This window comes from Trichoderma evansii (genome assembly GCF_050947405.1).
Source record: "Trichoderma evansii strain SZMC 28006 chromosome Unknown GGI43scaffold_2, whole genome shotgun sequence".
In the NCBI taxonomy this organism is placed as follows: Eukaryota; Fungi; Ascomycota; class Sordariomycetes; order Hypocreales; family Hypocreaceae; genus Trichoderma; species Trichoderma evansii.
The window spans coordinates 566,846-593,523 of NW_028145204.1; the positions used below are offsets into that span (position 1 = coordinate 566,846).

Genomic DNA, 26,678 nt, shown 5'->3' on the forward strand with positions numbered 1-26,678 from the left:
CTTGTCACCTCAGACATCCCAGACGTGCTAAGACACCCTGGCCTGGGCTTGCACCAACTTCGCACACCACTCGCCCCAGACACCTCACGGACGACAGGGGCCAGGGAGGGAAGCCTGTCCCGTCATGTCCGCGCAACGGATCCTGGCTTTTGGCCCGCCGTCGAGTGAGACAAAGTGGACATGGGCCTTCGTGGAGGCAACGGAGCGTTCCCACCTTTGGCTCTGCCTATCGGTCGATTGATGATCTTGCTTGGGCTTCATCGTCCTACTTATCCTGCCATGGCCCCCCGCCGTTGCCATCAACTCATCCCATACGATCGACAACCTTGAGCTTGTGTGATCTTGTTTTATACCCTCGATTCTTCCTTCTTTTGCGACCTGATCTTCTTTGGAAACTCGATATAATTCTTCGAGATTCCTTCCTTTCTTTTGCTCAGCAATTCTTCGTCTACTCGCATATCCATCCTCTGTCTGTTTGCGCCAATACACACAACGCAACCAGCACGCCCACCCCTCTTCAGTCTTTCGCTTGCACAAGACTGCTATCCATTCTTTATACCAGAGCCGGAGACGACCTGACGAGAAACCAAAACCACTCTTTCCCTGTCTGACCAATTGCCTGGGCAATTGTATAATACGGAACGCTACTTGTACCAATAACTATAACACTTAATATTTAAATATTATTCGGAAGCAACCGCAGAGAGGTTAGACAGAGAGCAACGCTGCCATATCATCGCAGAGGAGCTAACACACGCTGCGCAAACAGAGAAACAATGGACGGCATGATGTCTCAAGCTATGGGACAGCAAGCGTTCTACTTCTACAACCACGACCACAAGATGGCCAGACAAGCCATTTTCGCACAGCAGATGGCCGCCTACCAGATGGTACCGACCCTGCCGCCTACTCCCATGTACTCTCGACCAAACTCTTCCTGCTCTCAGCCACCGACCCTCTACAGCAACGGCCCTTCAGTCATGACTCCCACAAGCACACCTCCGCTGTCTCGCAAGCACATGATGCTGGACGCAGAGTTTGGCGACAACCCATACTTCCCCTCCACTCCTCCTCTGTCCGCCTCGGGCAGCACTGTTGGCAGCCCCAAGGCTTGTGACATGCTCCAGACCCCCATGAACCCCATGTTCTCTGGACTGGAGGGCATCGCCATGAAGGATACCGTCGACGCTACTGAGAGCCTGGTCGTTGACTGGGCCAGCATCGTCTCGCCACCCTTGTCGCCTGGTAAGTGTTTTCCCCAAGCATCGCTTTAAATTAATTTCCGCTACGGTTGCATCGAATGTTCCCTCATGCTTCTATGGAAGTAAAAAAAGAACAGCGAGCCGGAATTACACTTAAAATGAATATTGGGGCGGGACACAGGCTAATCCGCTTTGGGCAGTGTATTTTCAATCTCAGGTTAGCAAGGTGCCTTCGCCCACCTCCAGCCCGAGCGACATCATGTCCACAACTTCATGCCCTTCTCTGTCTCCCTCGCCAACTCCCTACGCGCGGTCTGTCACATCTGAGCACGATGTTGATTTCTGTGATCCTCGCAACCTGACCGTCTCTGTTGGCTCCAACCCCACTCTGGCCCCGGAGTTTACCCTGACTGGCCTGGCCGAGGACATTAAGGGCGAGCAGCTGTCCGCCGCCGCTGCCCAGTCCACCTTTGACTTCAACCCAGCCCTGCCTAGCGGTCTGCCGACCTTCGAGGACTTTTCCGACCTGGAGTCTGAGGCCGACTTCAGCAACCTGGTCAACCTTGGTGAGGTGAACCCCATTGACATCTCTCGCCCACGTGCCTGCACCGGCTCCTCTGTTGTTTCTCTGGGCCACGGAAGCTTCATCGGTGACGAGGAGCTGAGCTTCGACGACAGCGACGCCTTCCAGTTCCCTTCTCTTCCCAGCCCAACTTCATCCATCGATCTCTCCGACGTCCACCAGGACAAGAGACGAAAGAAGGAGAAGAAGGAGACCAAGCCCGTCATGAACACTGCTGCTAGCGGCTCTCAGTCTGGCAACGAGCAGATCGGCGCTACTCAAGCTGCCTCTGCCGCCTCTGACTCCAATGCCTCTTCCGCTTCTGAGGACCCCTCTTCCATGCCTGCTCCTACCAACCGCCGTGGCCGCAAGCAGTCCTTGACTGAGGACCCTTCCAAGACCTTTGTCTGCGATCTCTGCAACAGACGCTTCCGTCGCCAGGAGCACCTGAAGCGACACTACCGCTCTCTGCACACTCAGGAGAAGCCTTTTGAGTGCAACGAGTGTGGCAAGAAGTTCTCTCGCAGCGACAACCTTGCTCAGCACGCCCGCACCCACGCTGGTGGCGCCATTGTCATGAACCTCATTGAGGATGGCTCAGAGGTCCCCACCTTTGACGGTAGCATGATGACTGGTCCAGTAGGTGATGACTACAACACCTATGGCAAGGTCCTTTTCCAGATTGCATCTGAGATTCCAGGAAGCGCCAGCGAGCTCTCTTCAGAAGAGGGTGACCAGGGCAAGAAGAAGCGCAAGCGCTCTGACTAAACGACTGGTCTATGATTACCTATATACACGCCTGACATGATAATTCTTACCGATTCTTGCTACACTTCTCTCACTAGCTTGAGAAGAAGTGTAAGCCTTATTTTCAACACATACACTTTTACCTAGAGGAGGTTTATACTACATACAGGGAAAAAGCTCAAGCGGTTATGATTGCATTTTCAAACCTTCAGTTCTTGTATCGACTTGCAACATCATACTGATGATATTCTTTTTATATCGGGGTTACTTAATCCCCATATCTTTTCTACCACTTTATTTTTTGCATCATGACAAAAAGTTCGACACAGATCGAACTCGGAAGAGGACATGAGTTTTTCTTGTTTTTTTTTTTTTTGGCGCGCATGGCGGACTTTTTTCTTTTTTCTTTTAGATTTCTTTTTATATATTTGGCACTCACAACGACGGCATTCCAATCAGTTGGCTCTGCCCCTGTTATTACACAAAGTGTAATGATCCATCGCGAGCGATGGCTGGAAAAGTCGTTTTTGCCATGGTGGGAATAACTGAAACATAGAGAGGGATGCTTTGATAAGCACCAAAGGCCAGTGGAGGATCGCTACCGCCAATCATTTGGAAGGTTGATTCCTTTTCTTTTAGTACAAAGTTTTTGGATTTGTACTGCTCTTCATTGAGCACGTGGGTTTAATGGCTGTGTGTGCGGGTCGCAATCATTTTTTTTAGGGAAAGATTCTAACTTGACGCTATGCCAACCAATAAGAAAACACTGTTGCCAAAGTAATTTACTGAATTGTGCCTTTTGACATGGTGACCAATGTTTGCCTGTGGCCAGTGAAGTGTTACGAATATTTTTTTGTATATAGAGAGGAATGGGACATAGACAATGGGTTTTAGACATATTAGACATACTAGACATAGAAAAGAAATCATCTTAACTGAAATCTATCTCTTGCCTTCTTGCCTTCTTCTTGCCTTGATCTTCTTGATCTTCTTGTGTGAACTTGTGTGTGTGCTGTAATGGTACTACACTACGCTACGATATTTAGATAAGCAAATTGTCTTCTTTCCGGTGTAAAGCTAAGAGCGGCTTCGTTCAGATAACGTTCTTACCACCCTCCATGCTCTGCCGTCGGAAAAAAACGATGTGTAGGGTTTCTACGATTCATCACAAAACACGTCCAACACACAACACATAACGACAAGAGTTACGCTCTTGAAGCGTTTACCCGCCCGTTATGATACTCTACCTGTAACAAACAACACCAAAACCCAGGTCAAAAAAAGTAACAACCCTTGACTACTCTACTACGAAGCGAACAGAAGGGGGGAGAAGTGACAGAAGGGGTGACAGACGGGAGGGGGGGGGGGGGGAGGGAGATTCGTTTGACAGTTTACTGACCTGTGACATCTCTCGTCTCGAGAGGGGGGGAAGGATTCAATGGCAAATGGCCCAAAAAGAACAATTGATAGAAGAGTTCGCCGGGTTGAGCGAGTGGAGAAACATTGCGGCATTACTGGTTTCCCTATCCGGGTTGCCATGGCTTGCATGGTTCTCACTAGGTGAGGCGTAGAGTTCAGCTCACATTTTCTGGATTTCCTTCTATGACCGTTCTATACATGTGGGGATGTACTTCTCTCTAGCTGCCTTGGCTAGAGGGGGGGGGGGGGAACGAAGAACGACCCCATCACGTCTTTCTTCGGCCCCATACTCAGACCAGCCAAGGGTATTGTAGTAGTACTCGTCGTAGTTTGAACTGGTACTGGGGGAGCTGGGAGGGGGGGGACCCTGCCTGGTCTAGGTAGTAATAGAAGGAAAATAGAAGAAACGAAAACAATAAAAACCTCCTTTGCGTTTGATCCATTCCGCGGGGACGCTACCTCAGGTACAGCCAGGTAGGAAAAAGTGAGCCGTCACATATTCGCTTAATTGTACGGGCTTGCTCGGTGGCATTCTTGGGAAGTACCCTTCGTCGGAGAGAAAACGCTAGCGATGGGCGGGCTATACAAGCCCCCTCGACGTAGTCTGAAATATACCAGGTACGGCGCTCCGTACCTACAGGAAAGTCGTGCGACTCCATATCTACGATGGAGCTAATCTCTCGCGCAATCTATCCGGGGGCCGGGTATGGCCCGTCTGGTCCGTTGAAGAGGGAACGTGCCTGGCCCAGGGCACACTCTTTAGGCAATGCGGAAACGCCCTAATTTGGGATGGGATCAAGACCGGCCCACGCTCGACAAGAAAAAAGCTGGCTAGCATTATCGAACGGTCCCTGGACTAGCTCAAGCTGGGAGGGGTTTGGAGCTTTCGAATTTAGGCCCGGGGTGTGGGCGCTGGAAATGGTGGAAATGAAAGAATGATGATGTGCTACGCCATATTTAGACAGGCGAATAGCTTGGCCATCAGGGTCTTGATAAAGTCCTCCCCTCAGTGGCGTTTTCTGGTGGCGACAAATTAATTGGAGGCGAAGCAAGAGCTATTTCGTGTAGTGGTACAGCAGCTAATTAAGTCGACGGTGGGTTTCGGTCAATGGACAATTCGGTGATAGCTTTGGGCGTGTGCCCGGTCCGCGGTGCTGGGTACATGTATGCACGCCAAGCGAAAAAAAAAGAGAACAAATTAGTGGGCATCGTCGAAGGACAAGAGAAGGCATGCCCTCGTACCGGTTCCATGAGAAAATACGGAGTTCGGAGTGTACTCTTGGCTTGCAGGCTCGGAATCCAGCCAGAGATTGCCTTGAACTGACGCTTATGCGGAGCAGAGCCCCCTTCGAGTATCCTTCTTTGCGGGCGTTCTGGAGAGACTCGGCCGATGGATATCGCTCAACTGCCTGTCCATGCTCATCTCTGCCGATGAACACCATAAGCACCAACTGACCTTGTCTCATTCTAGGCTACTATTACCTGTGCTATATTAGCATTCCAAGCTATTCACTAGCATATCAGGAACTGGCCTACTGATCCGTATAGCTCTCCTCGTAGCGCCTGAACTTGGAGCAATCAATGGATACCCCCCACAGAAGACTAAGGACCGTAGCCCAGGGCGCTTATCGTCTTGCTCGAGTCAGTGCCTCATTGGGAACGCGAGTAATACTAGCAGCGTAGCTTGATAGACTGCCAATAACTAGCTTGGCACACGTGCTCTCATAGCTCTCTTTCGCCTTCATCACCGGCGCGTACTAACGCCGATGGCGGGTGAAGGGTCGCTAGCAGAAGATCGCCGTTGCTATCATAGCTTGATGCGGAGTAAAAGTGCGCTGATGACGGAAGATGTGTCGTTAGTTTGTTAACTAGGACAGGCGTGTTGTTGTTGATATCTGCCTAGAGGGTCTTTGTTGTTCAAGCTGAAAGAGTTAGACCCTGATAGCTCTTTTGCTATATTAGCGTGTTGAGGTCTTATCTCAGGGCTGAAAGTTGGTGATGTGGGCTGTGGGCGACTCGTATCAGCCGCACGTGGAGGCAGCTTTGCAGCACGTGTTGCGCTGCGTACGACGTGAGGAAATTAGAAATTGAGAAGAAAAAGTTATGCTATGCTTTATCAGCAGAGACCTGATGCAAATATGCGTTTGTGTCTTTTTTTTTCTTCTCCAGCATAATCTAAAAGGTGATGTTGTGGAAGGAAATATTGAAGGTAGTAAATGCTTAGATTTTCGTGTCATAAGCGTACCACAAAAAAAAAGAGATAGCACCAAAAAAAAAAAAGTTGCACGCACGTGAGAGCCAATATGCGCATTCTTTGATCTCACAATTACTTTGAATACAGGCTCAAATGCGAGCTCTAATCCGACCAAAGAATGACTACCGAATCATTAAATGTAATTGCGCTTATTTCGGGAGGCAAAGACAGCTTCTTTAATTTGCTTCACTGCATTCGGCATGGGCATCGTATAGTGGCCCTGGCAAACTTGTATCCAGTGGTTGATGGCACCACAGGAGCTCTACAAGATGTCCAGTTTATCGATCCAGCACAGGAGAAGATATCCCCGGCTGCAGAAGATGAAAAAACTATTGAAGAGGACCTGAATAGCTTCATGTATCAGACGGTTGGGCATGAAGTCATCCCACTCTATGCAGCAGCAACTGGTCTACCCCTCTATCGACAGCCGATTCGCGGCGGGGCACTGCATCATGAACGAGATTATGATTATTCGTCTGGAAAGCAAAAGGATGCACCGTCAAAGGTTGATGAGACCGAGTCAATGCTGCTTTTGCTTCAAGCTATCAAAGCTCGCCATCCTGAGGCAAACGCTCTCTGTTCCGGAGCCATCCTGTCCACTTACCAACGGACTCGAGTTGAATCGATTGCTCTAAGACTTGGTCTCACTCCATTGGCATATCTCTGGAAGTACCCTGTTCTTCCACCTCCTGCGAATGGAGCTGCCGATGAGGCTCAATTGCTGCATGATATGGCTGTCGCTGGGCTCGATGCTCGGATCATCAAGGTTGCAAGTGCAGGGCTTGATGAAAGTCATCTGTGGGAACGAGTATCAAGCATCAAGGGGGTGAATCGAGTGAAGAGCGCCTTGAGAAAATTTGGTGCTGCTGAAGGCGCTTCTTTGGGCGAAGGAGGCGAGTTTGAGACGCTTGTGTTGGATGGACCGTCGTGGTTGTTCAAGAAGAAGATTTCAATTCCAGAGGAAGGACAGAAAGTTGTCAACGAAGGGGGTGGCTCAACTTGGTTGATGCTTCGGGGAGCCCATCTTCAAGACAAACTCGAAGATTCTGATGTTATTGCAAACCCAGAATCATCCATCAGGACTCCTGAGTTATTTGACTCAGGATTTCAATCAATATTGGATACAATTTTAAGCGCAAAAGATGCTGAGGTTAGCAAGAGAGAGAACACAGGAGCGCTGAAGCCGCGAATCCTCGGCAACAACTTTTCCACAACATTAGAGGAAGACGATGATACTCTGCGATGGTCTTTTTTGGCCAACCCTTCTGCAGATCGAACTTCTATCGAAGCAGAAATGCAGTCTGTGGTTAGTCAAATCAGAGAGTTGCTCTCCTCTTCGTCTCTTGATGCGGCTCAAATTACCAATACAGCCATCATCCTTCGTAACATGGCAGACTTTCCAAGAATTAACGCGGAATATGGCAAACTCTTTACAAGGCCGAACCCACCATCTCGAGTCACTATCTCATGTGGTCCTCTACTTCCACCTGGCTACAACGTCATGGCGTTTCTCACAGTCCCGAGGTCAGGAGTCAACTCTCACAGGAATGGCCTCCATGTTCAGTCTCGGTCATATTGGGCCCCGGCGAATATTGGTCCGTACAGCCAAGCTATTGATATCTCTGCATCGGCAAAAGCAGACGAGATCGGTATACGAGCCATATATATCGCCGGCCAGATTCCCTTGATACCTGCATCAATGACGTTGCCACCTCTATCAGACACCAGTTACGCCATGCAGATCGACCTATCCTTGCAACACCTATGGCGGATTGGGCTTGAAATGAAAGTTCAGCTCTGGAGCAGCGCTGTAGCCTACTTTGCTAAGTCATCGTCACCTGATGAAATGAAACGCTATGCCAAGGCCGCCGGTCTCGCGTGGAAGCTCGCTCATGGGTCGCCGGAGGATGACGAAGATGACGAAAGCGAGTTGGACCCTTGGGATCTTAAACATAACTCTCAATATACCTCACTCGGGAACAGCCAAGAAAATGCTCGCGCAAGACTACCTGATTGGTCGATCTTTACATTGAGACAGCAGAACGAGCCAGAGTCGTGCATCCCTCCCTTTTTTGCTGCTGAAGTGGAGGAGCTCCCTCGACAGTCCACTGTAGAGTGGCATGCGCACGTTGGCCTATCGCGAGTCGAAGAGAGCAGCGTAGAGATTGTCTATCATCCAGAAACAACGTCATCTTGCTGGAGGGCATGGCACGTGTTTGTTCGCACAGCGAAAGCTACGCTAGTATACACAACGCTGGCTCACGTCCCATCGCCTGGCCACAGGAACAGCAGCTGGAGCGATTTACAAAAAGAGCTCTCCGCTTCATACGAAAGCTCAGCGAAGGCACTTGGGCTGGCGCCTCTAGTGCACCACGCAACCCCTCACCTGGCGTATGTAGAGGCCACCAGCGTCACATCTTTGTTGTCGGATGTCGGCGATGCTGGGCCGTCGGTGCCCTTTGCGACAATCCCGTGCCATACAATCTGGTCTGCGGGAGGAGAGAGGATAAAGTGCGTGGCATTGTATAAAATGGTTCTTGGGCTGTCGCCGACAGATTAAATAAAAAGGTAAAAGAGAAAGAAAGAGCGATTCTCAAATACTACGCTGCCAATGGCATTTGATACTTGTCTGAGTCTGTAGTTGAAAACATGCAGCGAGAGCCCCGACGAGCCGACGAAGGTGGATTGCGCCGCACACCATGCGCCATACAGCCCCACGCCTGTCAGACGATCTATAAGTCAAGATGCGAACTTCCTTCTATGCCTGGGCATGAGCAAGACTACTGGTTCCGTGTGACCTCTCGCCAGGACTGAGATTGACACGGCGCTTGGAAAACGCTGGTTTCAGCGCAGATCTAGTCTTCATCCTGGCGTCGTTGGCTGACTGGGCTGTGCCGCAAAATATGGATTTAGAACCAACGGAGGTGAGTGCTGCATAGACGAGAGAGGGATTCAAGCAAAGTCAAAGACCAGAGGCAACATGAAGTCAAATGGAAAACGTCAATATCAAACTAGAGGCTGCCCCGGCACTTATCTCTCGAGGCGCGTAGCTGGCGCAATGACGTACATAGCGGCGTGCATCGTTGCAGAGCGGATCTCGCTCTTCGAAGGGCTGACAGAGACCCAGTGGCCACTCACTGCGGGTAGGATAAATTACCACTTATCTGTGCATTGAACTAGTTGTACCGCGCGGGAGCCAGTTTATTTCTTAATTCGAGTGTTTTCCTCTTTCTGAGATCGATCTCAATTGCTTCACCCATCTCCACCACGCTGGTTGTGCCGCCACTCTGAACCGCAATCACGCAACCAACCTTAGTTTAAATGCGCCGCTTTGCGCGCCCGAGTCGAGCCTCCGCCCATCCCCACAAGAGCTTGGGCACATGTGCCGTAACACTGAGGTCTAGGGACGGAGCAGTCAAGTGAGACCTGCACCCCTGCGCCAGGCGTGGGCGTGGACGCGGACGTGACCATGGCTTCTCAGACCAACGAGTTCGATGCTGCAGCAGCCAGTTCTGTGGCATTGCCGAAGAAGACGCTGTGGAAAGCTGACCTGCAGCAGCGCCGTCAGTCGACTGACCGTATTAATGACATTCTTGAGGTGAGACGCGGCCATCCTATTTTTGTTTAACTTTTGCTTAAAAGGCGGGCGTCTTTGTGCGTGCTTCTCTATCTTTCTTATCTCCATCGCCACCCTCCTATCTCTCTCCCTGCATCGAAGCTTGAAGTGTCCTAGCATGCAGGTTGGCTTGCCACGGCAGCTGAATCTTCCATCGCCACCGTGTTGAATATAAGGGGAAAACGGAAGAAAAGCGTGCGACGCTAATCACAATGTTGGCGGCAATGCAGACAGCTTTACAACGGGCGGAAACCATGGATCCCGCCTCTTTGAGCCTCCTCCAGAAAAGCTCCTCCCGCAGTGGCAGCGCCGACCATGGCGCCTCCGGAGCGATGGGAAGAGGAATTTCGCAGGGCTACCAGACCCTTCCGACGAGCGATGAAAGCGATACCTCTCGCCCGAGAAAAGTTTCATACACCGATACGACGAAAAAAAGTGAGAACCACCACAGAGACCAGAACCATTCTTTGAGGCGGCGGAACGGAGCCGCCAGCTCGGAAGATACGGACGAACTTACCAAAGCCAAATCATCGAAATCATCGTGGACGAAGGAGACTTTTCGCAAGTTCCAATCCCTCGAATTGGAGAACAAAGGAAGCGTTGCAAGGGACCATCTCGCTCTTGGTATGTCGCATATCTCACTTCGTCACAGCGCCACGTGCATATGGACAGCTGAGATGCATGTCTCGGGAGAAACCAATTGGCTGACCATGCTGACATTTTTTCTTCTTCCACTTCTAGAGCGAACCTTTTTAGCATGGCTACGAACGTCTCTAGCCTTTGCATCCATTGGCGTCGCCGTGACGCAGCTATTCCGCCTCAACACCGATACTGCCTCTGCGAATATGGTCGACTTCGATCACACAAAGCTGCAAAAGATGGGCCGGCCATTGGGTGCGACATTCCTCGGGATTAGTATCGTGACTCTGCTGCTAGGTTGCAAGCGCTACTTTCACGCACAGGAATGGATCCTCAAGGGCAAATTTCCAGCCAGTCGCGGGACCATCCTCGTCATGTCATTCGTGGCGCTGGCTCTCATGATTTTGTCACTGGTGGTTGTCATTGTCATACAACCTTCGTAGTTTGATGCTGGGTGACTGGACGAGTTTCCTTTTCTTCTTTCCCCCCATGAAGAATGACTCAAAGTAGCTACATACTTTTGGAGCAGCATTGGGATTGGCGCAGAGATATTTTGGGTTTTGCATTTTGCATTTGCATTTTTTTTTACTCTTTGGAGTGTAGGAATATGGTGTATTAGGTGCATGTCTGCATATGGATAAAGCGAATCTCACCAATCAATACCTATTTGACAATTTGGAACACAAAAAGAAAGATAATTGGACATCTACAGAACAGATTAACCTTGTCAATTGATTGTATTACACTTGTGCACTCTCGTCTGTCGTACATGTGAAAATATGCTGGTCGGTCAGCTTATCGATGCGCCTCTCCAAAGCCGATAAGCTAGATATGTGGTGTGGTCATAGATGGTGGGGGTTTGCTGCTGCTTTGTCACCCCTCTCATATTACAGGCTGCGAATTGACATCACGTCTGGAGCTCTCCAAGCTGCACGCCGTAGTTTCGCAAGACACCGTCTATGGATTCAATATACGTGCCGTCTTTTGCAGCGACTCAGCTTGCCCTCCTGGACCAGGAACTGCAGAGCGAGATCCAGGAAACGAGCACACTCATCACCAACCACAGCCCCACTGGTCTACAGCGAGCTGGGCTTGCTATTACGAATCTGACAATATCCTCGCAGAGGACAGGATTGGGAGGCAAAACAGTGCTAGAACTAAGTCCGGATAGCGCAACATCAAGCACAGGAGAGCTGCCCGAACATGGCATCCGGACTGGAGACATTGTCCTGGTGGCAGAGCAGCCTGCGGGAAGTGCAAAGAAAAGAGAAATCAAAGAGCTCGAGAAGAAGGGAGCTAGAGGCGTGATTACAAGGGTGCAGAGAGCGACTGTTAATGTTGCGTTGGATGAAGGGAAAGATGAGGTTTTGTTTTCTGGGAGAGTGTGGATGGTGAAACTGGCCGATGAGGTTACATATCGACGGTAGGAGCAACAAACGCTTATAAGCACCTATGCGAATGGAACCGGAGCCTTTAAGCTGACTATCACAAGTATGAACCAGACTATGGAGAAGCTACAAAAGATGGGAGAATCAGAGTACTCGAGCTTCATCAGAGTACTGTTTGGGTTGTCGAGCCCCTCGCCAGTACCGCAGAATCTATCAGCGAGTGAAGAGGTTGGAAACATTGAGTGGATAGACCCAACTCTGAATGATTCCCAAAAGGATGCTATTCGCTTTGCACTGGCTTCTCGAGAAGTAGCTCTCATTCATGGACCTCCTGGGGTAAGTTGCAGCCGGTGTATTCTGATATATGCTCCTCTTATAAAATGCTTGGTGATACTAACTGAATGTAGACAGGCAAGACTCATACATTGATAGAGCTGATTCTACAAATGATTAAGCGTGATCAAAGAATACTGGTCTGCGGCCCATCTAATATCTCTGTTGACAACATTGTTGAACGACTCTCACCACACAAGATACCCATTCTTCGTCTTGGTCACCCTGCTCGACTCTTACCGTCTGTTCTGAACCATTCTCTTGATGTTCTCACACAGACTTCTGAGGCTGGTGCTATAGTCAAAGATGTCCGTGCTGAAATGGATGCTAAACAGGCGTCGATCAAGAAGACCAAGAGTGGTAAAGAGCGGAGGGCCATCTACACGGAGTTGAAAGAACTACGTAAAGAATACAGGGAGAGGGAGAGAAGATGCGTCAGCAACCTCGTTGGTGGTAGCAAAATCGTCCTTGCAACACTACACGGTGCTGGAGGATTCCAGATGAGGAACGAACAGTTTGATGTGGTCATCATTGACGAAGCGAGTCAAGCTCTGGAAGCGCAATGCTGGGTCCCGCTGCTGTCAGCAAGGAAAGCAGTCTGCGCTGGAGACCATTTACAGCTACCACCGACAATCAAATCACTTAATTCAAAAGTTAAAGCAAAAATCAAGGATGGGGATGACGGTACACCTGTCATTAGGGGCATGACGCTTGAGACGACTCTCTTTGACCGTCTTCTAGCCCTTCATGGGCCGTCTATTAAGCGTATGCTTACAACGCAATATAGAATGCATGAAAAGATTATGCGATTTCCGTCAGACGAACTTTACGGGTCGGAGCTCATTGCGGCTGATGCGGTGAAAGCACGGCTGCTCAAGGATCTAGAATACGACGTGGAAGACAACGAAGATACATCAGAGCCGCTCATCTTTATTGATACCCAGGGAGGTGATTTCCCAGAGCGAAATGAAGATGACGACAAAGAAAGCCCAAAAAGGGGCAATTTACACGGAGAGAGTAAGAGCAATGATATGGAAGCGGTTCTAGTACGCTTGCATGTGAAGCAGCTGGTAGAGGCTGGCGTTCGACCCGAAGACATTGCTGTTGTCACCCCTTACAATGCACAGGTAAGTGACGAACTCTTCGTCAATCGTACTTTTGAAGAGTACTTTTTAAGAGAGATGAGTTCATATATCAGAGAGAGAACGATTCTGACTAGTGAGAACTAGCTTGCCGCGCTTGCAACGTTGAAAGAGAAATTCCCGGGCATTGAACTTGGTAGCGTGGACGGTTTTCAGGGGCGTGAAAAGGAGGCTGTGATTGTGAGTCTTGTGCGAAGCAACCCTGAGGGCGAGGTAGGATTCTTGGGGGAAAAGAGACGATTGAATGGTAAGTCATTACATGTGAAAATCTGTTGTTGATTTCTGTTTTCTGTGTTTCAACGCAGTGAATTCGGTAGCCGGACCATTCGGATGCTGACAAGCGATAGTCGCCATGACACGACCTAAGCGATCATTAACGGTCATTGGAGATTCCGAGACGGTCAAGAGGTGATTTCCCGTCCTCCCGTTGATGGCCACAAGATGGAAGCACTAACGAAAGTTCTTTTTTTCTCACAGGGGAAGCAATTTTCTGAAAAAGTGGATGGAATTTCTGGAAGAGAACGCTGATCTGAGGTATCCTGACGCGACCGAGGTTAGCCGAGAGTAAATCGAAATAAACTGTACCCACGATGAAGAATAAACGAAAGAATACGAAGTACAAGTGTTATGAAGCATCATGAAAAGGCAATATACTCGATACTTACTAAAGCATACTCAATTACGGAATTAGGGTATCTCATGCCGTCAGTATTAACAGCCATTTCGCCAAAAAGGAATAAAAAAAAGAACAAGGAATACCGAGATTAGGTAACCAAGGTTACATTGTATGTCCCGAATGGTTGATTACATGGAAATAACGCCGGATTAAAATTACACTTTAATTTCACGTGTTTGCGGTGCGATGGCCCTCTGCGTTTCCGACGGGCCTTGATGTTTATTTGCCGTCAAATCTTGGAATTGATTCCGTCTGACGTCTTTGGGGGGCCCATGTTGTGTAGCCGTGCGTTTGTGCTACCGCTGCTTACATGCAGTCGTCGGGTTGAGGTGGTGTGCAGTGGACTATTAGAGGAAGTTTGTGTGACTCTGGTGCATACAAGGGTAAATATGCTTTTAGAAGCTGCAGGTGGACAATGGATTGAAAGATGTCTTCACATCTGTTGACATACCCGTAGCGTATGAGGGTTTTATCCCCTGCTGTGTACGAGTGTGTTCTTACGCTGGGGAGGCATGTCTTTCATCTCGGTAAGGGGAGACGAATTCTGTCAACCTGTCAATCTCAGCAGCGAGATACTGGCCATGCTCACATTTACTCCGCGTCAAGCAAACAAACATGCACATCATCGCCATCAGAAATCACGAACTAGTATCTCATGAGAGCATGGCCTCTGCGTGGCAATTTGAGATGAGAGAGCACGGCCCTCCCTTGCATTTCCTTCTAGAAAGAGGCTTGAAGCCACGCGGATCTACGCATGAACCACACGCATTAAAGACCCCCTGGTCCAGATCTCCAAAATGGCCTGAAACGATTGGGCGAGGCGCCCAGTGCAACAGGGCTGACTGCCACTTTATGCTTTGCATAGTGCTTAGTCGGATAGCGGCTCCGGGGCTTGGCTGGCCGCATGATGGAGGAAACAAAAAACGGAAAAGGTCAGTCTGGAGTAGAGATGGAAGGACGAGAGACGGATTTGGGGTCCAGGAATTGCAATGCCAGCTGAGCTGGCCTCTCGGAAGGGGAAATACAGAGCCAATTACAGTAATTCCACCGGCGCTTTTAGATTCGATGGCGGGCATGGTCTGACAGGGGAGGTTTTCGCTTCCCCTAGCAGAAATTTCTCGGTAACCTTTTCACACGAGAGGGAAATCACAAACAGCCGCTGCCTCGGGAGAGGTCTCGGGAGAGGAAGACTTGGTAGAGCAGGAAGAGAGCCTTGAGCTATTTTGGCCTGCTTCGGAGATGCGATAGACGCCCGTTTGGCAGCCCGTGGAACGAGCCACGCATGCGCTTGGGACGGTAGCGCGGCCTATTTCGTCACTTGTCACAAAATCCTGGTGCTCGCAAGATGGCCGACCAGGACGGTTTCGGTGAGTGAGTCGATTTTCTGTTTGGGGTTGCGTTATTCCGCAGTCCCGTAATTCGTAGCCCGTATATACGCTACAACGCCATGCCGGCCCGAGTCCGGCGTACCTGTGCTAGCAGTAGTTTATAATACGCTACTGAGTATTAGTGATGAGGGCGAGGATGCGGTGGAATTGAGCAGCTGCGGAGTTTGGAGATGAGGCTCTCTAATGTCCACGACATGGATTATTTTTGCTTCTCTCAGTCTCTGATTTTTAATACGTATTGGATTTACTGTGAGCGGAAATTCTGCGCGCACCCAATCATTTGTCATCTCCACACGCTGCCATGGGCCTGGGCAGGTGCAGCTTTGAGTGCTCAACTGGTTTGGCACCTGCCGCTGCAGTAGTGTCTTACCGTGCCTCTCACCTGAAGCTTAGAGCTTTTAGCGGTGGTGACGCTGACAAGGACTTTGCCGATGCAGATGCAGATCTTTGTCTCTTTGCCTCAATGGGCCTCTTTGCAGGTGACATTGCCTGATTCTCTCCACCCGCTTCGCTCTGGCTTCGTGATCGGTATTTCGCCAAATTTGGTTTTGCAATTCCCTGCGGCCTCTACTTGTGACAAGCCACAGCGGAAGCTGCACCACCACCTCCACCACTAGCATGAAATAGCTGCTCCAGCTTTCTCAATGGATATCAATGATTGCGGTCCCGTCGGGTTCAGCCGCCCACCAAGCATCTACTAGTCCTTGCAGCTATCGCACCTACAGCCACCGCCAGCGCTATTGGAGCCACGCATCGTCTCTGATCGCTTAATCGAGGAGCCAAGGCCGGAGGCCCTGTCCTGTAGCTGGCTTTTTAGCACAGGCCGGTATCAATATCGACGCTCGCTCTCGCTGCGGTTACAGACTTTGCGACGCTGCGCCGAATCTGTGCTCGCCAGGAGCCCCTTTCTTTGTTGTCGGAGTGCGGTCCAATCCCGAGACCCCATCAGCCCTCCCCCTGCGAACAACGTGGCCGGCATCTCTTGGCGGAGAGCCCTGCTGGATAACGGGGAATCCTGAGTCGCTATGGATTGGTGGCTGCAGCTGCCACGACAGAGTTCTGTCAAATAAACTCCTTCGGCGCCATTGACATGCAGAGAAGTGGTCTCGGCCAGGAAGAGACACTTGCCTGCGCGGCCATTCATTCGCCTGCGTCCGTTCTTGTGCCGCCCGTCGGTGGCTAAAGTGCAGCTCGCAGCAGGCAGCAGAAAGAGAGGGGCCCTGGGCATTGCTGCTCCATCATCCTTGGATCCGGTACTTGTACATACGAAGTGCAGGCCGTATTTCCACGCACGCGACCCTCGTTTGAATTTTGCATCCGTCTTCCGCGCTCCGGAGAGCAGCTCGCCGTATTATATTATACATGGACGCAGAGACACCGGCCCTGGTCCAGGTGTATGGAAAGGGAATAAAGCGGCCGGCCTGATACCGGTGCACCGCACTCCATACTAGCACTTTCATATCTTGGGTGGTTCTTTGGCGCGTTTCTGACCTGCCCTTCCTGGGCGTTTCAAACTATGCGCCTCGGCCGGCTCGATGCCAACTCCTCATCACTCACTAGCTTGGCTGCATGCTTGGGGCCATCTGGGGGCTCCGTTAAAATGCGACCAGGGCGCAATCGTGTTTCATCCTCCGCCGTTCCAAGGCCTATTACACAAGCTCTTCGCCCCAGTCGTGGCCGCGAGCTATCAATCTTCCATGCCGCTCCATTGCTACCTTGTGCCACTTCAACTTCTGCAACTTTCTTGTAGCGACTGGCCATGGCGCCGTTGGCCGGATCGCATTGACCTTATTTCGTGTCTCTCGTTTTTTAATTGTGATATTTTCTTTTTTTATCTTTTGCTCTAGTATTCTTATTTCTTGCCCCGCGATTTGCCCCCCGGACGCTTCGACAACGCCTGGCCCAAGTTGACTCTCATCGCACCGTCGTAGCCTGGCGAGCTGTCAGTGGACTGAGGACTCAGAACGGCCTCTGCTCTCGCCAACCTGACCTGACTTAGCCGACTTGACTCACCTGGCGCCAAATTAACATCAACTGAGGACGGAAAAGCCGCAGCTCTCACCAACTGGTCTGAGAGTTCCTTCTCAGAAAACCGAGATCAAATAATCATAAGCAAACTCTGGAGGCCCATGGTTTCCTGCTGCTGAAGCTTTCCCTAACCAATCGCCCCTTCTCTTCAACCCACTTCTCGACACTCGTTCAACTTACTCTCCTCAACTTAAATACTATCAATTTCCTTTTTCCTTTTTCCTTTTCCTTCTTACATGTCATTTTCTCAGTATTATTGCAACTAAGGATGCATCGATCATCTTCATCCCCCCTTCCTCCCCAGGGTATGCCCCGGTCATCGAGCGCCGCTGCCGTCAACAACAACCCCAAAGTTCGCCCTCAGCCCAGCTCCAGGATAGTTCGAGGCCAAATCTCAAGCCCAATTCCAATGCAAGACCCGCTGGATAAGGAACTGTATATTAGACCACTCGACACCGGAGCTCCTAGGCACGCATCTCCGTATGTCAATATTTCTAAACCGTCTATGGAAACCTCCAGGCCATCAGGAGAGTTTGCTCGCCGTCGCATTTCTTCAACACCCGAGCGATCAAAATCAGTTCTCCGAACGGCTCTTTCCAAGATATTTGGCCGCAAAAAAGCTCACCGGCCTATTACACCTCTAGCCTCTGGTGACTCGGAAGATGAAAGGCAAGATTCGCATTTCAGTGTAAGTACATCACTCTGCGGATCGAGTAAATCATAGCTTCTCGTGGATAGTGTATTGATATAAGCAAATAGGATACCGCGAGGGATTCCATTCCTGCGCAAAGGATAGCTCCAAAAAAGATTGAAACGTTCCCCATCTCTGAATATGATCGAGCTTTACGCTCTCATTCCGTTGGCCCCGAGGATGTGATGGCCATCCGGAGTGCGCGCAGCCCAGTCAACGCTGAATACAGCGGGCATTCAAGAAAACGCAACGGAACTGGTAGTGATGCTCATCCGGCTAGTGCGCGCTGGGTGAAGCCGACCGGCCTGACTCCGCGCCCTGCCAGTACGACGGACTGGGGTAGCAGGCTGGTTGATGCCAGCCATGACCCTGAAGAGATTGGCCGCGCTGTAACCACCGGCCTCAAGCGCAGATCAAGGAGCCTATCGTTCATCCCGTTAATCGAAACCGCGGATACCCCTAGCATCACACGACGCCGCAGCGATGAATTCCCCCGTGGCTGGCGGGAAAGCTATGATCAAGATCCCGCATCACCTATATCATCAACTGCTCCAGATGGCGGGGATCGGCGCACCTTCATTAGCCAAAAGTCCAACGACGAGGCAGAGCTAGCAGACGAAATTGATTCGCCTGTGAAACCTTTTACGTTTTCGAACATGCCTTATATGGCAGAGTTTGCTGGCGGGAAAATTACAGATGCTGTTGGTTTGGAGACACGGATTGGCCAAGTCGAGAATCGTCTGAGTCTGGTGGAAGGTCTTTTGACACATGCCCGTCAAGCATCTCCAGGCGGTGGATTGACAAACGACTCCTCTGAGCGATTGGCACCACCTATGCCTGCATGGTCATCTGCCTTTTCCACGGCGGTTCGACCATCTTCTCACTCTTCTGCCCAAGTTTCTGGAACATCTAGGCTCTCCTTTGGCGAGATACCGACCTATACACGATCGGCAAGCCAACAAACATCAAAACAGCCCATGTTTGCAGCTCCTACCCTTTCCAAGTCTGTGCCCACCGGGTCATTTATCATGGATCATGAGACCTACAATGCACTCGTATCAACAATGGAGAACGACCGAGCTGCTCGACTAGCACTGGAGGCGCAGGTCAAGGAACTCAGCCGACAAATCAGTCGCCTTTCCAAAACCATACCCGCAACTCGTGCAGCCCAAACGAAAGATGTAGCGTCCCCGTCCTTTGGCCAAACATCAGTCTTGGATTTTGGCGAAGATGAAGACGACAACGAAGATTTGAGAATAAAGGATGGTCGACGAAACTTCAGAAAGGCTCAAAACGAAGATTCCGGCATTGGAACCGAGCCTGGCGACAGAGACTACCCCGAATCGTTTGCTACATTAAACGACGAGCATCATAACCCCAAGGCAGATCTGCCATTTAGCTCACCTGATGCGATATTATCGCTTTCTAAGCTCACAACGCTGGATGCCATGGCACACCCAGCATCGCAACAACCTTTATCGCAGCCATTCTAGATGGAGTGAGTCTGGATTGCGATCAAGGAGAAACAATAACATATGGTGATATTGGAAGTTGCTAGCGCTGTATTATTTGTATACTATACCCCATTCAATCGATACCAAGTATCGTCTGAAGCTTTTGCCTATAGCATTTATTATTTTGTGAGGTGTTGATTGGCGTGGGCCAACGGAAGTTCTTTTGTCACAAAGGGTTTGGGAGGGAGAATTGGAATAAAACATTATCTGGTGCGGGGAGGGTTAACCGCGCTTTATACATATATATTATTAGACCATAGCCAGAAAAAATGGCTCGGCAGTTTTTAAAGAAATAAATGAAGAATTTGTTTCTAAAAGTTTGTTATTCTATCGTGAAATCTCTATGGGACAGTGATCTTCAAGGGACATGCTGGTCCGTGGTCCTCAATGACTTATAATGTAAGCTCTCCCCCCTTAACGCCAAGTAAATATTCTTTTTTTGTCTCCCATTATTCATACATGTTATTGAGTCTTTTCATCATCTATTCAGTTTACTACTCTCAGAATCCCGTCATCTCATTAGTGAGAGACGCCATCTCTGAGCCCCCAGCTGCCCACCAGAGCCATAGACTTTTCGTCTCCAGGAGCCAGTCGGTCATCCTGCAGCGTATCAGCAAGGCACGTCCAGGGATCTCGGCCACCACCCCATTTGAGCAAGTTCTCCTTTAGGCGCTCGCCGTTCTCACGACCGATGGCGGCACCGTCCTCGCCAGCACGGAAAACGACTCGCCAGACTCGCTCGGCGAGCACGCGGTCGAAGAGGTAGCTGTAGTAGGTGCTACCGTAGCTGTGCAGGTGGCCGAAGAAGCCCTGCCAGCGGGTCTCGGGAGGATCGCGAGGTCCATGGGCGAAGCGGCGCTGGATTTCATGGAAGGCAGCCGTGGAGTCGAAGGAAGAGGAGGTGACTTCTGGGGAGTGGTAGGCCTGGTCGACCATGGCGAGGAGGATCTGGTGCTCGGTGTCGATGCCCTCGAAGCGCTTGGAGACGCGGATTCGCTCGGCGACGAGGTCGTAGGGCAGGGGCTTGTCGGTCTTCCAGTGGCGGGCGAAGAGAGAGAGGACGGTGCGGTCGGCGGCGAAGTGCTCCATGAGGGTGGAGGGGAGCTCGGCGAAATCGGTAGCGCAGCGGGTGCCGGAGACGTTCTGGAAGGATGTGCGGGCGAGGATGGAGTGGATGGCATGGCCCATTTCGTGGAAGAGTGTCTCGACTGAGTAGAAGGACAGGAAGGCGGGCTCTTTGGCGTTGTCGTTCTTGGGGAAATCGCAGACGAGGGCAATGGTAGGGAGCTGCTTTAGGGTGCCGTCTTGTGTGGAGATTTCCATGCCGTCGTTGGCGGCCTGCTCGGCGGATTCGAAGGCAGGCGTGTTGGGAGAGTTGAGGTCGGAGCCAGCTTCTTCAACCTCGTCGGGGAGGATCTCGCGGGAGCATCGGACGGTGAAGTGTGCCGGGTTTGGTGACTTTTGCGGCCGGTAGAAGAGATCGCAGTACAGAACGGCAACCTGGCCGCCGTTGTCAGATACCACGTCGAGTCGCTTGACGTCTGGGTGCCAGGTCTCGCCAGGGAGAGTCTCCCGCGGTACTAGGCGGATGCCGTAGAGACGATCGAATAGACGGGACAGGCCTTGGATGACGGTGCCGACGGAGAAGTAGGCTGTTAGATGGTCATCAAACCGGACCCGAGATCGCATCTCAGCCCTGATCTGCTCCATGTAAAAGTCTCTGTCCCAGGCCTGAAGGGTGGCATCTTGCATAGCAAGCCTCTCCTGTTTCTTCTGGGTCAACTCGCTTAGCTCGTGCTGAATGATGGGAGCGTTGTGATCTCTCAGGGCAAGCAGAAATTCCATCACTGAGGCGGGCGATTTGGCCATCATTCGATCCTTCAATGCCATGTGTCCGTGGCTCTGGAAGCCAGCGAGGTTGGCCAGCTCAGCTCGAAGCTTGAGCATTGTCTCCAGGAGCTTGATGGTCCGGCCGGATGCTCTTCGCTGAGCAAGATAGATTTCCTTCCGGGTCTCCTCATCGTAGACGCTCTGCAGGGCGGCCGCGGCCTCGGAACCGGTAGTGGGGATCGAGATGTTGGATCGGGTTTTGAGCGATGCGGCAAGCCCGGGGTATAAGCCGTAGAAGCGATGAGACGGCAGTGTGACGACTTTGCGCTCTGGCTCCATGCCCTGAACAAACGCTGAACCGACATCGCTGATGTGTGAGGAAAGCTCAACAAACTTATCGCGGGCAGCTTTGGGCAGGTTGACGGCAGACTTCATGAAGTCGAGCTTCAGTAGCTCTGCCACTTGCTTCTCCTCCTCGGACCAGGTTGAAGTGACCTCTGGCCGGGACATGGCCTCTCCCAGCTGGTCACTCAGTCCCGTCATGGTGTTGAGTTGATTCATGTACTGATACACCATTGACCAGGCATCTGACGCAGCTTGCTGGAAGCGAATGTCGGGATGCGTCATGCGAACGAAGTCGGCCATGTCGAGGACTCGGCATAGCAAATCGCTCAACCGGTCGAGGTCTCGGACGAGGGATTGGTACTCGCGGGTCGTCGAGGCTGAGAGCACACGGTGGACGATCTTGGTCGCTCTCTCCAGGTTCTTCTGCGCAAAGGCAAGGAATCCGTCGGGGCTGGTCAGGTAGCGATTCTTGAACAGGCCTTGGCTCTTCTTCAGGCTGAAGTTGGCGAAAGTTCGCCCGGATGGAGCGTCGAACAGCTCGCGGAGAACCGCATCGTCATGTCTGGAGCTTGTAAAGTGATCGAATGGGAGCTTCGCAGAGTCTGTTGCCGGCGTCGTAGTCGCAGTCGCAGTCGCGGCGCTTGATTCCCATCGGACCTGGTTCAGGTTCTGCTTCCCTCTGATCACGCGACGACTGCATCGGGTGCAGACCCAGAGGCGGGAACCTCTGGAGCTAAGCATTGTTGGAGTTGGGGGCGAAGATGACGATTGAATACATGCGAAGAAGTCTAGTTTCTCATAATACACATGCGCGACGCATGATCAAATGGCGATTCCAACTGGAAGTGTGACGAGGCAGAAAAAAATCAAGGTGGGAGGACGATTTCGGAGTTGCGAGGGGTGGGTGGTGGGTGGTACCTCTAGGATGTACCCGCGAGATCCCGAACGCCGGCTTTGTGTTAGAGGATGCCCCTCCAATTGAGTGATGAGAGTGTCTCTGCTGCTAAACTAAGCCCTTGAGAGTAGTTTTCACATGGGAATTGATTATATTTTTGATTATCTCCAGGATCTCAATGGTAATATTTTACACACCATCTGATTTTGATCGTCTCATTACAAACCATCCATGAACCCCTCATCCCTCCGCGCTGTCCGAAGAACTCACTTACACAGACGGAAGGGATCGCTGGTCTCGTGCCGTGCCGCTCAAGAACAAGGTTGTTTCCTCGAACTCCACATTTTACTATGTCTGTATTACAATAAATAGTGATAAAATAGTGATTACTAGCTGGTTGCACAACATAAGCTACATTCCATAGATATCTACAGTAAGGACGACTCTTTTAAGCCAGTAAACTCGGCCGCAGCGTAGCCGGTGCTTTTGCTCATGTAATCCGCGGTTGGTGTCTCACATCTTGTTTTGCCCTCGAGGGACTCCTTATTCATTTTGCATCAATTTTACTTTGCTTGTCCATGATAACTCGAAACAAAGTTCGTTTCTTAATAGCCTTTGATCGTTGGCGCGAAGCAGCTAGCAGCTTTACTAAGAAGCTGTCCATATGAGAGTTGCGTAGTGAAATCGCACACTCTGCCAGTCAATAGCTGTGGGAATATATGCATATCCTTTATGGTTGGTTATTATTTGCAAGCTGAGTGTGCTGTCTATATTGTAGTTGTACACATTCTGGAAAAGTCTCGCCATCAATTGACGTCTTCACTTGTCTAATAAAGCGGACCTTGATATCCAAATCTAATGCTGTATTAATAGTAACAGGTTGCCTATATCATGTGAACGAACATATTGAAGCTAATATTCCATATGCCCTTGCCGAAGCAGATTATGAATCTCCAAGCCAGACCTTAGCCTGGTCGTTGATCTGATCTAGATTGATAGTTTATCTTGAACTGAAGGGTCAGTTGGATGTAGTTTTAATATAAACTGCCCAATAGACAGGCTGCATATACTATTGCTCTACTGCTGAATTAAAGACAGTGGAGAAGTCTTGGAAATAGCACACCCCCATGACACTCAGCTAGGAGTACCTCTTGCTCCCACGAAGAGTCTTCCCCTCTGACACCGCCTCACAATGCCTCCAGAAATTCCCGATCAGAATTCCCGATCAAAACAGATTCCGACATCCCACATGTGAACCCCTGAAGCCAGAGACCAAAGGCTTAGGTTTGTAAAGCCGTCCTATATTTATGCTAACGTTATACGAGACAGTAGAGAGGTAAATAAAATCAATCGTCAGATAAATCCATGATAGTAGTCTGATTTCTCGAAATATTAGGTTGTATAGATGAGTAAGTTACCTTTTAATCGCTCTTTCTTTATCAAAACTATTAATAGTAATTAGTATAGATAAAATCCTAAGTAATAACAAAGATTTACATGTGATAGCTTGTCAGTCAGCTGTAACTACCCGATCATGACTAAGGGAAATCAAACAGTCTAGACTCAAATGCAGCAAGCAGAGCGGCAGTTATCAGGTACATACCAAATATACACACATATATGTGCTTATGTTGTTGCTTATACATCGTTCCGGTTATTTACCCTTTTTGGTATTCCTCCGTCATATGGTTTATCCACACTGGTCACACCGCGTAAAGCAACGAGATATCAAAGCACGAGATGTTGATAGGAAAAAAGAAAAAAAAGCCTCGCAGACCATCGAATAGACCTTTGACCTAAATAAGATTTTAGCGCTTATTTGGAACAATATTGCTAGAATAAACATTGAAAAATCGAAACGAAGAAGGGAAAACTACCGAGTATGCAGTCCTGACTAAAGTAAGCATCACATGGGAAAAGGGTACACCACCTATATTTGAATAAGGAGATTTGATAAGTAATTATTTTCCCTTTGCTTTTATATATAGGTAGTACAAGCAAAATAGAAGCAAATGGCCTTGCATTAAGCTCCATTGCTGTGTTTAGACGTTATTCACATCATCATCATGTTTATTTTCGTGCTATTATTTGGTGTAGTCCTTTGGCAGGTTGGAACAGCAATTTACCATCTCTGGTTCTCACCACTCTCAAGAATCCCAGGTCCTAAGTTAGCAGCAAGCACTCTTCTTTACGAATTTTATTATGAAGTCATATGCAGTGGGAAATATACACGCCGCATCGAAAAGATGCACGAAAAATATGGTCAGAGAGAGCCTCAAATACAGTGTTAGTGGTATATAAAAGGCTGACCGTAGTATTCATAATCTGCAGGACCAATTGTGCGCATTAGTCCATACGAAGTGCATATCAAAGATCCTGATTTTTGCGTGGAAGCATTCTCTCCAGTCAAAAAACTAGACAAATGGGGCTGGTGGTATAGAGTGTTTGGAGGACCTGGCGCCACTGTCAGTACCGAACATCATGATGTGCATAGAAGTCGACGTGCAACGTTCAAAAACTTTCTATCTCCAGTCGCTGTTAGAGGCTTCGTACCCACCGTTCTTGAAAAAGTGAAGCAAGCCGGTCTCATCATGAGCCGTCACGCTCAAATGGGAGAGCAGTTGAACTTGTCAAATTTATATCGGTGTATAGCAGCGGATACAGTGTCAGCATATGTCTTGCCGGCTTCGTTCAACCTACTTGACTCTGACGATTTGGGCGAAGAGTTCCAATCTGGCTTGAGATTATTTTTCGAAGCAGCCACTACTATGAGATTTCTCGGGTTTCTTCAGCCTCTGATGATGATGATACCCGATCTAATATTCAAGCGATTGTTGACTGATCCCGCAAAATCACTAATAAAACTTATCAGAGTGAGCTACTCGATGCTGGCTGCTGTAATATCATGGGGAACAAGTGTACTGACTATTTGAATACAGAGATTGGAGGCTTGTGTTGATGAAACAATCCGAAAGCCCTCTGACATGGAAAAATCAAGTTCATATCTTCTTGAACGTATCAAAACCAACAACTACAGAGAAAATGGCGACTTTCGTGAACGCTTGCTTCAAGAAGCAGAGCAGTTCATTGTTGCTGGTACCGAGACTACCGGCTACGCGTTATCCGTCACTACCTTTTATATCCTCCAAAACGCGGATATTCAAAAGAAGCTACGCCAAGAGCTTATCGACTCACAGATCAGCCTGGACGACGATCTTGACATTGCATTGCTTCAAAATTTGCCTTATTTGGTTAGTTCTTCTACATTGGGCAACACAGTTGTATGGAAATGGAAATAGCAGCCAGAAGCTGACATGTTGCCAAATTTCGTAATTTTAGTCTGCCGTTATTACTGAAGGGCTTCGGTAAGGTCACATCAGCTCACACAGTGCAAGGATCTGACCGAAATGTGCTAATATATCTTCCAGATTCGCTCATGGCGTTGGCTCCAGACTGCCCAGGGTAAATAAGTCTAACGACGTACAGTATCACCAATGGCGAATCCCTGCTGGCGTACGTCGAAACCGCCCCCTTACCCTTTACAGCTTTCCCAGGTAGCTAATTAAACATGTTAAAGGTGCCGATAAGCATGACATCCAGGCTTCACCATGAAGATCCGCAGCTCTTCCCGGACCCGCTCACTTTTCGCCCAGATCGATGGCTTCAGCCTGAAAGCAAACAACTAAGAAAGTATCTCAGTCCGTTTGGTCTTGGGTCAAGAATATGTCCTGGAATGCAGTCAGTTAATTCCATCGTCTTGCATTAAACTATGAAGACTGTATACTAATGATGTCAAAATTATAGCCTGGCGTTCTGTGAAATGTATATTGCGGTTGCTTATATATTCACCAATTTTGATGTGGAAAATAGTGGCACAACGAAAGACGATCTTATATCTGCTCACGATTTGGGGGCGCCGTTTCCTAAACGAGATTCCAAGGGGCTCCAAGTAACTCTACAGCTTAGATAAATGCAGATGTTAAGCAAACAATAGAGAATAGAGAATATA

At 49.7% G+C, this 26,678-nt stretch overlaps 7 protein-coding genes across 7 annotated transcripts; 5 read left to right on the forward strand and 2 right to left on the reverse strand.

The window, feature by feature from the left end:
* Positions 1 to 776: 776 nt before the first annotated feature.
* Positions 777 to 2,532, forward strand: GGI43DRAFT_379279 (C2H2-type zinc finger protein; the record flags this gene model as incomplete). The annotated part of the gene is made up of 2 exons (XM_083202815.1): positions 777 to 1,245; positions 1,403 to 2,532. 2 exons carry the CDS (start codon positions 777 to 779, stop codon positions 2,530 to 2,532), a joined length of 1,599 nt encoding a protein of 532 aa, XP_083064721.1.
* A 3,770-nt stretch (positions 2,533 to 6,302) lies between these two features.
* GGI43DRAFT_379280 (diphthine--ammonia ligase) lies at positions 6,303 to 8,744 on the forward strand (the record flags this gene model as incomplete). The annotated part of the gene is made up of 1 exon (XM_083202816.1): positions 6,303 to 8,744. One exon carries the CDS (start codon positions 6,303 to 6,305, stop codon positions 8,742 to 8,744), a length of 2,442 nt encoding a protein of 813 aa, XP_083064722.1.
* Positions 8,745 to 9,097: 353 nt separating this feature from the next.
* GGI43DRAFT_142826 (uncharacterized protein) lies at positions 9,098 to 10,992 on the forward strand. The gene is made up of 4 exons (XM_083199313.1): positions 9,098 to 9,108; positions 9,312 to 9,782; positions 10,031 to 10,424; positions 10,542 to 10,992. The coding sequence occupies exons 2-4, from the start codon at positions 9,654 to 9,656 to the stop codon at positions 10,880 to 10,882; spliced, it is 864 nt and encodes a 287-aa protein (XP_083064723.1). The 5' UTR covers positions 9,098 to 9,108; positions 9,312 to 9,653; the 3' UTR covers positions 10,883 to 10,992.
* Positions 10,993 to 16,090: 5,098 nt separating this feature from the next.
* On the reverse strand, positions 16,091 to 16,747 carry GGI43DRAFT_143126 (uncharacterized protein). The gene has a single exon (XM_083199315.1). The coding sequence runs from the start codon at positions 16,592 to 16,594 to the stop codon at positions 16,196 to 16,198; it is 399 nt and encodes a 132-aa protein (XP_083064724.1). The 5' UTR covers positions 16,595 to 16,747; the 3' UTR covers positions 16,091 to 16,195.
* A 691-nt stretch (positions 16,748 to 17,438) lies between these two features.
* On the forward strand, positions 17,439 to 19,848 carry GGI43DRAFT_143045 (uncharacterized protein). Its single transcript, XM_083199314.1, has 2 exons — positions 17,439 to 18,082; positions 18,154 to 19,848. The coding sequence occupies exons 1-2, from the start codon at positions 17,663 to 17,665 to the stop codon at positions 19,576 to 19,578; spliced, it is 1,845 nt and encodes a 614-aa protein (XP_083064725.1). The 5' UTR covers positions 17,439 to 17,662; the 3' UTR covers positions 19,579 to 19,848.
* A 69-nt stretch (positions 19,849 to 19,917) lies between these two features.
* On the reverse strand, positions 19,918 to 22,647 carry GGI43DRAFT_392741 (metalloendopeptidase). Its single transcript, XM_083204588.1, has one exon. It carries the CDS (start codon positions 22,513 to 22,515, stop codon positions 20,119 to 20,121), a length of 2,397 nt encoding a protein of 798 aa, XP_083064726.1. The 5' UTR covers positions 22,516 to 22,647; the 3' UTR covers positions 19,918 to 20,118.
* Positions 22,648 to 24,735: 2,088 nt separating this feature from the next.
* GGI43DRAFT_420268 (cytochrome P450) lies at positions 24,736 to 26,639 on the forward strand (the record flags this gene model as incomplete). Its single annotated transcript, XM_083207794.1, has 6 exons — positions 24,736 to 24,931; positions 25,001 to 25,542; positions 25,609 to 25,950; positions 26,141 to 26,182; positions 26,247 to 26,407; positions 26,474 to 26,639. 6 exons carry the CDS (start codon positions 24,736 to 24,738, stop codon positions 26,637 to 26,639), a joined length of 1,449 nt encoding a protein of 482 aa, XP_083064727.1.
* Between the last annotated feature and the right edge of the window lie 39 nt (positions 26,640 to 26,678).